General features: G+C 50.2%; 4 protein-coding genes across 5 annotated transcripts; 1 reads left to right on the top strand and 3 right to left on the bottom strand.

Annotated features, from left to right (window-relative positions):
* Positions 1-2333: 2333 nt before the first annotated feature.
* LOC108161524 (probable proteasome subunit beta type-2) lies at positions 2334-3185 on the bottom strand. Its single transcript, XM_017295802.2, has 2 exons — positions 2990-3185; positions 2334-2933 (listed from the first exon to the last, which is right to left on the bottom strand). Exons 1-2 carry the CDS (start codon positions 3084-3086, stop codon positions 2398-2400), a joined length of 633 nt encoding a protein of 210 aa, XP_017151291.2. The 5' UTR covers positions 3087-3185; the 3' UTR covers positions 2334-2397.
* On the bottom strand, positions 3182-4636 carry LOC108161162 (odorant receptor 23a). The gene is made up of 2 exons (XM_017295383.2): positions 3678-4636; positions 3182-3625 (listed from the first exon to the last, which is right to left on the bottom strand). The coding sequence occupies exons 1-2, from the start codon at positions 4394-4396 to the stop codon at positions 3184-3186; spliced, it is 1161 nt and encodes a 386-aa protein (XP_017150872.2). The 5' UTR covers positions 4397-4636; the 3' UTR covers positions 3182-3183.
* A 1924-nt stretch (positions 4637-6560) lies between these two features.
* Positions 6561-9893, top strand: LOC108164190. 2 transcript variants are annotated; one of them, XM_017299808.2, is made up of 3 exons: positions 6561-6809; positions 6866-8285; positions 8357-8466. In XM_017299808.2, the coding sequence occupies exons 1-3, from the start codon at positions 6671-6673 to the stop codon at positions 8370-8372; spliced, it is 1575 nt and encodes a 524-aa protein (XP_017155297.2). In that variant the 5' UTR covers positions 6561-6670; the 3' UTR covers positions 8373-8466. The 2 variants fall into 2 exon arrangements, with proteins under 2 accessions (XP_017155297.2, XP_017155296.2); XM_017299807.2 differs by having other exon boundaries at positions 6562-6809; positions 8337-9893.
* On the bottom strand, positions 9888-10580 carry LOC117188717 (eukaryotic translation initiation factor 4 gamma-like). Its single transcript, XM_033392985.1, has one exon. The coding sequence runs from the start codon at positions 10578-10580 to the stop codon at positions 9888-9890; it is 693 nt and encodes a 230-aa protein (XP_033248876.1).
* Between the last annotated feature and the right edge of the window lie 3652 nt (positions 10581-14232).

The raw sequence follows: 14232 nt of genomic DNA, 5'->3' as shown, positions 1-14232 counted from the left end.
TTCCAGATAAAAATGCATAATTAAACAGGAGTAAAAAACGGAGGCAGCCGAGGCCCGGCAACGGGTGGTCCGGGCTACGGTTTCGGCTTCAACTACGAGCCGCATAAATTCGCAGCCACCGCATCATAATGTCCGCAAATCCTGGACCTTTGCAATTTTAATAAGCACTCGAAAATGAAAAGGAGTCACCTGGTGGCCAGGGGGGAGCCCTGTTGGGGCTCGAGTCGCTCTGCGAGTCTTCAAGGAATTTTAATGGGCTTTGGCCGCAGTTTACCCTTTGAATATTTAATGGCTGAATTTTAATGAAAATTAAATCGAAATGCTTGTCGCCCGGCCACCGACACCTGGGCTGTCTACGCACTTGCGGAATTATATATTTAATCCTTTCGGGCTACCATCTGTACCCCCCCCCAGATCCTTGTGCATATGCCAGGGGCTGGACGGGGTGTGGGCGTGGGGCTCGAAACAAATGGCAAATGGCCACGAGCGGCAAATAAAACATGGCCCTCTGATTGATGACTTTGACTTTTGGCCATAATTTATCATAGATAGTACTACGGCCGGAATGCCAGCCAGCCAGCCATCCAGCCATTGTTGGGCTCTTGTCAATGCCGGCGAGGGGGGGAAAAAAAACGCAGTCGTGGCAGCCAGCGGCAACAGATGACGCTCATTCCGGTGAAAAATGTGCAGAAAAGTGTCATAAAAGACGAGCAGAGGCCTCCGTGCGGAGTTGTCCTTGGACCCGTATCCGTCGCAGGCCGAGAAAACTAATTGCAACAAATAATAAAAACTAATAGGCTGTCGAAAAAGGCCCTCTGGCACTCCGTCCGCCCTCGCCCCATCCGCCTCGTCTGCCAATGAAAAATGGCAACGGAAACAACAAGAAAGGAAAGAAGAAAACTGCAAGGATCATCATCATGAATCATCATCAGAGACGTCACACACTCATCCGCACAGAAGTCAGACAGTCAGACAGTCGGAGACGCTGCTCCTGCTCCTGCTCCTGGCAAAAGTAAGTTAATGTCCTGTCAAGAAGTCGCCGCCTCGTTGCGCCCCTTAAACGTCACAAATTGCTGATGCTGGATGGCGGTTGGGGCACGCTTACACGGGGGTTACATGCACATTATCTCCCCAGCGTGGAGACACTAAGTACTCCTCCACATATATTTGAGAGACGCGGTGCCAGGTGCCAGGTGCCCCGTCCGACAGCAGCACTCATTTGAGACGCTCACATGTCAAAAGTTTTTCCTGCTCTAGCAAAAAAAAAAAACTTTGGAAAACATGGAAAAACTATTCTTTTTTTTTAGATAAATCAATTAAATTTCAATAGGCTTCAGGCCACGTGATTGATATTGAAACAGGTTGTTCAGAGACTCTCGAAACCGAGCTCGAAAATTAAATTCAATTTAATTGCTAATTAATTTCCAATGGCAGGCGCACTACATTCGGGGGTCCTTGAGATATATGGAATGCCATATGAATATGATTTAGCACGCGGTATTCCAAAGGCCTCCACATACTTGAATTCCCTTAATTTCCCGGCTGGAGTGTGGTCTTTTATTCCCTCTATTGCTGGCTCCAAAAACCCCTCAACTCAATCCCACACTTGGGTTTTTTCTAGAGACCATCGGCTCTGGTTACAGAGATCTTTCCACAATGCTTTTTCGCCATTCATTGCCTCTCGTTGTTGACATTTCACGGTGCCGCGGACCCGAGGACCCCCTCAATTGCTGATACTCTGTCATGTGCGGCCAATTAGCAATGAAAACTGCAACTATAGCGGCGGGCAGACACACAGAACCTTCTCCAGCTCCAGCTCTAACCTCAGCTAAACACTGCACAACGTCAGTGCATTTTTGCAGCAATCTGTGCTCATTTTTATGAGTTTTGCTGACTCCACCCTCCCCCCAGAACCCCCCACAGCCCCTGCCAGAGTGTCTGTCTGTCCGGCTGACTGAATGCTGTTCAAATGGGAAATAGAGACATGTTGGCTTTTCAGCTTCCGATTCGCAACAGTTGACGTTTCATGCAGCAGTTGCCAGTCGTCAGTCGCCAGTCCATTGCTGTACGAGTACTCGTACTCGTACTCGTACTCGTACTCGTGTCATTATTGCACAAACAAACCCACTCGCCCCACTACACAGATGGCTTGTACGGGCTGGCCATGTGCAGAACAAGAGGATGCCACATATGCTAATACATGGACGCAGTCAGCCGTGGCATGTACTCGTACTCGTCCTCGTCCACCCTAGAGAGGCTTACCCCACTCTACGCTGGGCCGCCGGCCAAAGCCCACTAATCCCCGGGAAATTGTTCGAGCATTAAAATAAAAGTTTGCCCAAACGAAGAGCACAATTATTGGGGCTTTAAGAAACTGTGGAACACAATGCTGCCGCTCTACCAGTTCAGGCTGAGGACATCATAGTTCAGGGAGGCCGGATTGATGCTCTCCAGCTGCCGCATGCCGCTGCCGTCCACCACGAAGACGTCCCAGTTGCGCTGGTTGATGATCAGACGCTTCTGGATCTCGGCCACGCACTTCTTGAGGATGGAGACGGCCAGCTCCTGGGTGAGCTTCTGGTCCCAGAAGCGCTGCAGGATGCTGCCGCAGAAGATGCTGCCCCAGCCGTGGCCGGCGTGGTTGATGGACTGGGCCGCCCCGAACGAGTCGATGTAGTGCAGGTCGGGCCCCTCGACGGCGTCGTAGCCGGCCAGCAGCATGGCCACCTGGTACCTGGTGTTGGTGCGTATGTAGTCGGCCAGATTCTTGCGCGTGAAGTGCGCCGTGGCCCGGGGGCTCAGGTGGTACCCGTTGGCGATCTTGTACAGGTGCAGGTTCTTCGATATGAAGTCCGTGAACTGCAGGGTGTCGCCGCCATCGCCGACGGTGGCAATCATGGAAAAGTCCGAGAGGCGGTGGATCTTCGATTGGTCTGGAAAGAGGCACAGATCAGCTATCAGATCAGACGGAGCTAAGAGTGGGCCCTACCATCCTTCATGAAGATCAGGGACTTGGCCTGCATTGTCTCGGAGGCGAGCATCACGAAGTCGGGTCCCTTGATTCCCAAAATTGTCTCCAGAGCCATGTTAACGCGAAATTTAAGCACAAAGGATTTACGAGGAGGGTGGGAGGGTAGGAGAGTGTTTATTTATTGATAAACTGTGAGTTGTACGGCCGGGCGACTAGTTCTGACTGCGATCCGGCCCGACCCTTTCGCGCGTGTTGCCGATCAGCGTGAAGAAGGAGTAGGCCGCCTTGCAGGTCCCCTGGAAGGTGCTCAGATGGATGGGCACCAGGCTGCCCGCCAGCAGGCGCGGATGCCGCTTGGTTCGCTCGCCGAGGATCGTCATGCTGGCCCGGTAGCTGCGGCTCTGGCTCACCCAGTTGCTGCCAAAGACGGCATAGTGGAGGTGCCCGAAGGCATCTTCCAGGAGGCTGCCGTAGTAGCAGACGGGATATGTCTGCAGGACGAGGGCCAGCAGGTACGAGACGAAGTACATGCGGTCCTGCATGGTGTCCGCGAAGAAGACCAGCCCGAACATGGTGGCCCCAATGTTGAGGGCCATCACGAAGAACTGAATCAGCATGGGTCCCGAGATGACGTCTCTGGTGAGCTCCAGTAAGCTGAAAGGAGAGGCATTTACGATTCTTATCGGGTACTGCTGGAGATGCCTACCCGTACAGCTCCTTCTGGGCCTTGATGCAGTCGACGAGCTCTGCCTCGTTGGCCTCCTGCTCGCTGGGCGCGTGGCCAATTCTGGAGATGCGCAGGATCAGCAGCTGGCAGTGCCCCGCACAGAGGCACAGGGCCAGCGGCGGAAACGAGTCGTCCACGAAGTTCTGCAGTATCTGACCGAATATCGCGACCAGCTGAAAGCCCAGGGCTCCGATGTAGCTGACCGTCGAGGTCTTCCAGTCGAAGGGGAACCACGAGGGGAACGGCAGGCTCCGCTCGCTCCTGAAAAGGAACGAGAACTCCGAGTTCAAGAGCACGAAGCCGTAGGTGTAGAGGAACAGGTTGGACAGGTGCCGCAGCTTCTTGGCCATCAGGCGATGGCGCCGCAGCTGTTCCGCCCCCTCCACCCGGTCGTCCAGCCGCGCGATTACCACCTCCAGGTCCCCGACCCTGCCCAGCTGCAGGACGTACAGGAAGAACTTCAGGACCGTCGCCGTCGAGGTGATGGACAGACTGAAGTTCGTGATGTTCTCCAGCGGCGTTTCGAAGCTGAACATGGACAGCAGCAGCGCCGGCGCGTACAGGGCCACGACAATGTTGAGGACCATGGCTCCACTCCAGTACTTCCCGGCATTGAGCTGCAGGGCTCCCAGGACTCGCCAGGCACGCCACTGGTCGCGGAAGTAGTCGCTCCTGGTCGGGGTCTCTTTGGGTGTCATTCCTTGATTTGATTTGCACTGAATGCGGCTTAGGTTCAGCTCAGGTAATGGCTTTTATAGCACCTCCACGTCACCATTTAGTTGGCGCAATTAGCCACATCAAAGGCACGTGTCGGCTATTAGCCGACAATTAAGTCATTTTCAGGCCCTAGAAGACCAGCTCCAGCTGTATGTACCCAAGACACCCGCCAATGCACTGAACAAAAGAGGGTTTTAAATGATTGTCTTCCGTTGAGGACTTCTAACGCAAGAGACCTGGATTGATCGTCACGCTGGAAAGTGATCTCTACTAGGCTCTGGCTACAGCCATTTCTCCACTCACTACCAAAGCAGATGCCCCACGATGGAGTCCGTCTTCGGCAAGGAGAAGTCGTTGAGGAGATTGATTGATCTTCGGTTTGTACTTGGCTTCGATTGTAGCTTCGTTCCACCTTCCGTGAAGGTCTGTCTTATCATACTAGGGGATAATTCTGCAAAAATCTACCCAAAGCCTGTCACAAAGATTCTCTCAAAAATGTAAATATCCTGGAATCTCCGAAATAATTCGATTTCTGTTTGTACAGGATACCAAGCATTTGTCGCTTTTCATGGCATTCTATAAAGAGTGTTCCCGTGTCCGTGTCCGTGCCTGGGTCCATGTCCGTATTCGAGTTCTTCTCTGCCCCACCGGTTGCGGCGGGCACTTAAAAAGCACTTAGTTCTGTTTCATTGAAATAATTTTCAGCATTTCCGCACTTGAACACGGTTTCATTATCCGCTAGCTGCATTTTACTATCCCCCCCATTGTCTGCACTTTTAATGTGATGAAAATTTGCGCAATTCTGAATAATTATCACATCCATTTTTGAAATGGAAATATTTCCGCAATTAAAAACATATTTTCTAGCACCCTTGAAGTAATGACGACCATTCCATTCCCCCTCCGCTCCCGCTCCCCATTCCCCTCTATTCCATGTCGTTCACATCCTTTGTTGTTGCCACTTGGGGCATTAATGCTGCAATTAAAAGCGGAAGCTGGAGCTGCACAGACTGGAAACTCCCACCGAATGGCGCTCGCTTTTATTCAATGTATCTCAGGGTCAGATTCGATCCCAGGAATGTTGGATACCTTTTCAGTATGGTTACCTTTCCTCCACGAATTCTTTCTTCAAATCTTTTTGCCAATTAACTTTTCTGGATCCCTGGATTTTTTTTATATATTTTTCCTGTCGAACTGCATTTTTAGTCGCATGTTCTTAAAAGTTCTTTCAAGGAATACATATTTTACGGGATCATTTATTTATTAATATTATTTTGATTTAATATTATTTATCTTTATTAATTTATTATAGATAGATTATATTTAAAGCACGCTCATGTTTGGAGAACCAATAAAATTGTATGTCCAAAGTCCACTAAAAGGTACGTCGTGGATGCGATCGCCATAAGGAGTACATCTGTTTAAGAATTACTGGATTATCTTAAATATTGATTTAATATTAATATTTATACTGATGGCTTACAGGTTATACACAGACGATCAGTAGTACAGACTCAAAGCATTTTCTATAAAAAAAAACAATAAAATATTTTTTTCAACTTCCATTCAAACTTCTATTCTTTAATAAAAAAAATACAAATTTAAGTTCTTCTTCTGGAATGCTACTCATCAATTTAAATAACAAAGTGTATTTCAAACCCAAAAAATATTTTTATATTATCGAACCTCAAGCCTTATAAAGAAAAGAATTTTTTTTAATTTGTTTCCCTTTGTGAACCCTAACAAAAAATTCACATTTCTATGGCTCTATGATGTGAGGCGGCAGTAAAGCGAACAACATTTCAGGTAGAAATTTCCACAAACCATCCACAAAGAAGAAGTCGAGCAAAAGGAGAATCGAAAGATCAAGCGATAAGACGCGGCGCTTCGGTCGCAATGCAAAAACGAAACGCAAGCCTGTATGTAGGTGTATGCGTGTGCAGCGGCGGGCTTCGGCTGTGCGTGTGAGAGTCTTTACAGTTCGATTTTCGATCAGAAACAACAACAGCACACCTAAGCGCAAAAAACTAGGCGCTTGAGCGGGGAAAATACAGTGATGGGCACATGAATAGGCACAGTTTTGTGTAGAAAAACCAAATAAAAGACTGATTTCTCGATGCACATATTTACAAATTGTAGTCTTAGACAATCCTGTCCTATTTCTCACTTGATAAACAAATTTTAAACATGTAAGAAATTCACTATAATATCAGCTAGTTGTAGGAGAATGAGTGGCGCGGCGCAGCTGGTAGAGAATGGCGTTAACTATCAGCTCCAAGAGCCGTTTCCGCATGGAGGGCACCGAGACGGAGAACCGAGACTGCATGCACTTCAATATCGATATATCGGAGGAGGTGCGATACCACCAGATAGACGCGGACCGCAATGGACCAAGTGAGTCGATCCAAAGTGCGCACAAAAACACCCGAATATAAAAGTACTATTTCCAGGTCGCAATCCTGGTGGGGGGATACGGAATCGAATGAGGGAAAGCGCCATGTCGCTGGAAGAACCCAACAAGTTCTATGCACAAAGTCATGATATTATGCACAACGATCACAAAAATTGCATCCCTGGACGCAAAGAGTACACCAAAAGCCGTAAACACTTTCATTATCGAACCTACAAGACGGCCAGGAGCATTGAGGGGTCTCCCGAAGGGAATGGCGCCTGGTACGGGGCCCCAGAGAGATCATGCGACAGATATTATCCACCGCAGCCCCAACGGGAAGCGATAAGGGAGCCAGACCTAAGACCACTTTACCCCGAAGAAACCAATCCATTCAGGGCTCAGGCCTATGCCGATCCCGGCTATGGGTACTACCAGAACAGACCTGTACCCAGACAGTACCACGAGTCCCACGAGCATCTGTCGTACGCAAAAGTTCCGTCGGTGGCATCCTATAATCTCTACTCGGAGCACCCTTCTCGGTCTGTATGCAGCGGCGAGTATTTAGTGCCGGGGCCCAGTATTCCCGTTTATAGACCGCCAAGGGCGGTACCTCCCGAATATCCAACGAACTGCAGTTCCCCGGGCTATTATTCTTCGAGTTCGCACCACGACCTCCACAAATACAGAAAAATATGTGATGAGAAGCAGGCACCCAGGGAGTTTTCAGGCAACGATTATTGTGAGGCAAGACATAGCCCACGCAACCGTGCCCCCAAGCGAGCCCCCAGATATTATGATACGTTTGATACCAAGCACCTTGCACGACGAGAAGACGAAAAGGGTTATAGAAGAAAGTCTAATAAATTTTACAAGCCGGAGGTGGATAAATATCCTGATAGATATCATAAGACGGAAGCTAGGCTCAGACACTGCGATAGCTTCAATCACAAGGAGAAGCAGGCCTCTTCGAAAAAAGAGAAAAAACATGCGAAGGAGAGCCAAGACTCTCCGCGACGGTTCAGGCCCTTTATCAAGGAAGAAGTTCCCCATCGAAACCCGCACTACGAGGAGAAGAAAAAGCACAAATCAAGAAGAGAAACTCCCTCTAAGCTGTACGAATACTTTGTAGACATTCCTGAGCCGCACAAGTACTCCCCAGATGGTCTAGAATCGAAACACTGCCCTAAACGTAAAGGTTACGCTGATAGCTCGGAAATACCTCGTTACGTGCTAAAATGCCACAGGAAGGCAAGCAGAATTGTGCCCTTTTCCACCGTCGAGATACCCTACAAGAGAAGAGAGCGGAACCACCTGTTTCCCCACAAAGACAAGTCGGCGCCCAAGGGCCTGGATGCAGGCTGCGACAGTCTACCGTCGACATCTGCCACCAAACTGGCTGCCAATAAAGGATCGCACCACTCTCTTGGGCAAGATGGAAGACAGCCTGGCCGGAAAACACTGAGGGACCGAATCTCTAGGTTTGTTAAGAAATCGAAACTTTGCCTCAACAGATCTCATCTTTTTAATAGAAAATCTCTGGTACTAAAAGGTTACAAGCCGGGTAATGCCTTCAACTTGACCTCTGTAGGGTGTGGGTGCGGCAGCCGCTACCCCACCTTGTATAGAGGACCGGGCCTGGAAAATCCCAACGAAGATGATGGCAGAAAATACCAGGAATATTCCATGTTCAATGTGCTCCACGAGAACGCCCAGGGTGCTCGGAGTCGCGAAGAAAGCTGTGACTCTTCGTCTTCTGGAAGCTCTGATTGTAGCTCTGACGAGTGCAGTATTTGCGAGAAGTACTCGAGGAACAGAAGCACCGACAATTTCAGCGAGAGCTCAATGGAGAGCGCAAGCTGTAGCGAGAGGAGTAGCGAGAGAAGCAGCGACAACTGTAGCGAGAGCAGCAGCGAGAGCTGCAGCGAGCAGTGCATCAAAAGCTGTTGTACCAGCTGTAGAGGCAACGAGAATAAGCGCAACGAATCGATCGAGCCCGTGCAGCCCAGTCAAATAAACATCTGCCTGACCATTCGCGCGGGGGACAACCCACCGGGGATCCTTGCTCCTTGCAGGATAAGCCCCCAGTCGCCTTGCCCGATAGGTCCGTCCGAGCCGCCCAGACCCTGCCAGACGTGCCGCAAAAGCGCCAGCCCCAAATGTCTAAAGCCCTGCGGGTGCCCGGAGCCGGGCGACGCACCGCGAAACAATTGCCCCAAAAAAGTAAGACTCCAATGTCCCAAGACTCCAAGCAGCCCCCGGAATCAAGCGACGTCTTTCCCGAAAAAGGGCCGCAAAAAAGAACCCCCCGGCCGTGCTCCCACCATGGGTAGTTGCACCTGCCCCACGTGCCCCAATAAAACAGGTTCCAGTGGCCCCGCTCCGGAAAAGGGAAGCCCGCGAGACAGCTGGGACCTGAAACAGGCTAAGAAACAGTCCTTGGCCTCAAATACAAAGCCTGGCCCCAAAGAGCAGTCGAAATCGAAGCAGAAAAAGGTGGTATCGAGGGGCTGCGGCAAAGACTCCGTCACAAAGCCCCCGAAAAGAGGATCTCAGGGAAGGAACACTAGATCGTCCTGCACGTGCAAAACTACGCCCAGGAATTCCGCGACAAGCTTGGGCAGTGCTTCTAGTCGAAAGAGCTCTTCGAGCTATGAGAAAAACCCAAAGAACGGGGAAGAAACAGTGGATCCCAGTCCCCCAGTGTGTGACCCGACGTGTCCTGCCGGTCCTCAGAGCGAGTACGGCGACAGTTTCTCAATGCCGGGCTGCCCCCCGCTTGTCGACGAATGGGATGCGAACTGCTGCCGCCGCAAGACCCCCATTGAGGACTTGAAGACGGAGCTGCTGCAGAACTTGAGGAGTGGCCAGAGCCCAGCCCTCGGCGCCGCTCCGCCCCTGATGTTCCTTCCGTGTCTGCCCAATGCCCCGTGTCTGCCCAACGCTTGCCCCTTTGCCTGCTGGAGCCCCGAGCCGGTGGTGTCCTGGCCACCCTGCCCTCCGCTTCAAGCACCCTGCCCGTTCTAGCCTCAGTCTTGATCCAAATACAAAAACTACCATCAATAACGAAACAAAATGTATATTTAACGCTTCTTTTCTTCGGGAACATCGGTCTTGAGAGGCGCGGTAATAGTCAGCAGGCCACGGGATGATAATTTGGTGGATATGTTCCACGGGTCCACATTCACGGGCAGCACAATTTCACTATTCATTTCCCGTGGCCGTCTACGGGAGTCGTAGACCGCATGAAGATACAGGGAATGGCCATGGTGGCACAGCCTAATCTCCCCCCGCATAAAGTCCTTCAAATCGTACTGCCAGTAGACGGCTATGTTCTTTTCCTTGCCACTGCCACTGCCACTGCCACTGCCACTGCTGCTGCCGTTTCCGTTCCTTTTCTTGTGCTCCGACTTGGCCGACTCTTCCTTTTCCTTGGCCCTTGCCTCGGCCCTTGCCTTGGCCCTTGCCTTGGCCCTTTCCTTGGCCCTTTCCTCGGCCCTTTCCTCGGCCCATTTCTCGAACCTTTCCTCGGCCCTTTCCATGGCCCTTTCCTCGGCCCTTTCCTTGGCCCTTTCCTTGGCCCTTTCCTCGGCCTCTTTCTCGGCCCTTTCCTTGGCCCTTTCCTTGGCCCTTTCCTTGGCCCTTTCCTCGGACCCTTTCTCGGCCCTTTTCTCGAACCTTTCCTCGGCCCTTTCCTCGGCCCTTTCCTCGGCCCTTTCCTTGGCCCTTTCCTCGGCCCTTTCTCGGCCCTTTCCTCGGCCCTTTCCTCGGTCCATTCCCGGCCGATTCCATGCGAGCGCTGCCATTCGTGGATGTCAGCGTACAGTTGCTTCACGCGCGGGTCGTACGCGGCGCGGAAGTCAGCCACCAGTTTCCTTATCCTTATGTTATTCCGCTCTTTTCGTGCAGCCATTTCAATATTTTCTATATTTTCGTATAGGTATGGGGTGTATAAAATATATAAGGTGCTAACTCTTTGCTGACACTAGATTCAAATCAGATATTACGGGTGATCGGGTGAGCAGTGAGTGGAGATCTGTAACAACAAAACACTAGTGGGGGGAAACACCTATCCAATATAGTCCCAAAATAACACCTATCGATGTCTCCTTGCCATGGATCTAGCGATAATTATAGGGACTACTAAACTGTGCCTTATACCCCATTACTAGATCATATACAGTCGAACCTTTCCTATTACTATACAACGAATCTATTTCCAGAACACTGCATTGCCATATTCTGCAGAAATCAATTCTATATTACAAATTCCCACAAATTCCCACGAATTCCCATGAATTCCCCTTGAGATTCGCTATAAGCAAGTCTATAAGGATTGTTTCTATATGTTTTATATGGAAATTCATCCCGAATCAACTCGAAATCAACGCAAAAATGTCTATTCCTGTCTTTGAAACCACATTCGAAGCTATAATTCCTTAAATCTTATCCGAATGAGCGTTTCCGCTCACTATTTTGAGCCAGAGACCTCTCTGGCAGCTGGGTCCTTAGAAGCCCGATCTTGTCTAGATTTTAACATTTGTGGACTCCCCCACAAGCCAGCCGTCAAGGACCTGCTGCTCCTTGCCAGAAATGACAATTTGGAACACGAATACGAATACACAAGCTGCCAGTTTTCCGAAATGAGTCTAATTAACAGAGCTCTGAGATTTGTGCAACGTTTGCATTCTCTGCAGATTCCTGCTGCCGAGGCAGCTGCCAGCCATGTCCTTCCGTCAGAACGGACAGGCAGCAAAAGTCAATGGAAGCAGCTCTGGGATCTTTCTAGGGCACACCCCCCAACCCCCCACAGTGGGGGCGGGGACGGGGACGGGGGCGAGGGCGACATGAACTTTCGAACAAATGAAAACGTACCAAATGACAGCATCCAATTTACGTTTGCAATTAAACTGACACCGAACAGACACTTGATTTAGTCGCAGCAGGCCCCCCCCGGAAGCCCCCCCGAAAGCCCCCCACAACGACACAACGTCGATGGTCGTAGAACAGAAGACAGAAGAGAGTTTTCCCAGCATGCAGGCAGATTTATGAATATGGAAATACATATTTGAAATGGCACTTTAATTGTTCACCCTGGGAGGGCGGGGGCATGCCACATCTCAACGCACTACCCGCACAACCACCAGGCGCCGGCACCGGAACACATTCGTGCAGTCCGCCATTCTTTTTCGTAGCCCTTTTCTGCAGCCGAGAGACGTTGCACCTTAGATTTTGATTTGGGGTTTATTTGATTCCAAATTAAAGCATGTTTTTAGAGCTCATCAATGACTTATATTCCAAGGCCCCATAGGGGGGTCGAATAGCCCTAGAATATAGTCGGGGGGAAGGCTCGGGGCTGGAAAGCAAAGCCACGCCAGGAAGGAAATATTAATGCCGACTGCTTATCAAAAATGGCAGCAATCAGCACGCTCTGTTAGCACCTCATTAGAGGGCTCCCTGTACGGTGAGGGGGGAGGGGACCGGACACATCGTCCCCTTCACAGACACACATTAATCGTGTGAAAGCACCATTTCGTCTCTCTCGTTTTTTTTTTGTGCTTTTTTCGGTCTAGTGCGAGCCGGGCTAAAAGCCTCCCCATCAAGGCCAAGTGGCGTGTCAATCGGCCATTAGCACGGGTCTGGACGCGCTCTCCTGGCCACCGATAAATAAAAGCAAACACCTCCCACACGCACTCCTCGAACTTCGAACAGGCCAAATACAGAAGAATTATTGGTGCCCTAAACGACGTCGAAGAAAGGCTTTCTGTCCTTCCGCGAACCGTAACCGAAAAAGAAATTTCTTAATTAAAAATTAAATGCTCCAGCACTTGGAAAATTTTGTAAGAAAATTGCTCATTAAAAGTTTTCACCTGGAGCGGCTCTCGAGGCGAATCTCGACACTAATTTTCTTTTCATGTAATTATGTGCAGCACAGAGAGCACACCGTCTCTTGGTGCCCCCTCCCTCCCCCCACCATTCTGTTGTTGTGTGGGGCAGAGCACAGCCGTAGTTGTTGTTTGCTGCAACTTTTTGTGGCATGTGGCTGGCGCCCTGCCCGTCGCTTGCCCCTTAGAAATATTGGCCCTGGCAAATTGAATTGACTTTCGCCTGCATTCAGTCCCTGGTGTCCACATCAAGGCTTTGGCTTTTGGTATTGCAAAAATAATGTCCACAAATTGAACTTATAAATAAATCAAATCAGAATGTCTCGTCCTCTGGTGGCTGGCTGGGAATTGAGTTACATTTGAATATTTTCCACATTTTCCCCACTTTTCCCCACTGCACTGGCAGGTCCTTGGCTCCATCACTGGCCGTGTCTCTCGATAGTTAAGTTTTGATTGTTTTTTGGCCAGGCTCCAAGCCAGTGCGATCCCTGGATTTCCCAAAAATCTTGCATCTCTTTCGATTTCCTGCCAAATGTTTAATTGCTTTAATTTCTAGCAAATCATTTTGGTTTCCTTTCGTGCATCGAGTGTCTAACGGGGCGTATAATTGATTTCACTTCCGCGCCCCCAAGCCCCATAAATCCCCAACCACACAATACCTCCGTCCGGCCTGAAATTATACGGATAAGATCGGGAATAAATCTACACAGGAGTGCAGTTACATTCGCCGCAAAAGCCAGCCCCAGGCCAAATATCGCACTGGATGGAGTTCGATGCAAAAATAAACCCCCACTGCTCCCCCCCACGCTCCCCAGTCCGGCGGAACGCTCCCGGTGATTAATTATCTACATGAAAGCGTGCAATTTACAGCTTACCTTGAGCTCCACGGGGGGCAGCCCCCCCCCTTCATGGAGTGTTTAGTTGTCTGGGCGCGGATCGGAGCGCGGATAAGCCGCGAAAGTTACAGCGAAACTGATTTCCATAGCGCGCACTTTATCTAAATTAAAATCAAAAACTCTGCCAGTCCCGGACCGACGCGAGCGCCACGCCAATGGGGGCATGGCAGGCAGGGGGCAGACCTGTGATTGTAGCACTTTTTCCAAGGGCCTAGGGGCTACACACGAGTCTGAAGCTCCATTTCCTTAAGGTTTAATCGAATCGACCCCAAAAACATCCTTCGATTGACATCAGACCCTCAAGGCACTTCCCCAGGAACCACAGACCCCATTTCAGCCTTGTATTCGGAAGAATTCCCCTCTATTTCGACCCATCTGACTGCAGGTCACCAGAAGATGATGTCACGATCTAACCCAAGCCCTGCCAAGCCTTGCCATTCCGTAGTTTCCCACCCGTAGCCCGACTCCGACCCGTGCCCGTTTTGTCACTGTCCAAGGAGTCAGTTGTCTGCAGGTAAATGGTGTGTATTTCAATTTAGCTGCGGATAAATTGCCGACAATAAAGCGAAAGAAAAAGCGTAATTTGTTGGCGTCGTTTGTCGTTTGTTCGCCGTGTCTCATATCTGCCGGAATGTATCTTTCTCTCT

Source organism: Drosophila miranda, chromosome 4 (assembly GCF_003369915.1).
Source record: "Drosophila miranda strain MSH22 chromosome 4, D.miranda_PacBio2.1, whole genome shotgun sequence".
NCBI classification, from domain to species: Eukaryota; Metazoa; Arthropoda; class Insecta; order Diptera; family Drosophilidae; genus Drosophila; species Drosophila miranda.
This window is presented reverse-complemented; position numbering and strand designations above follow the sequence as displayed.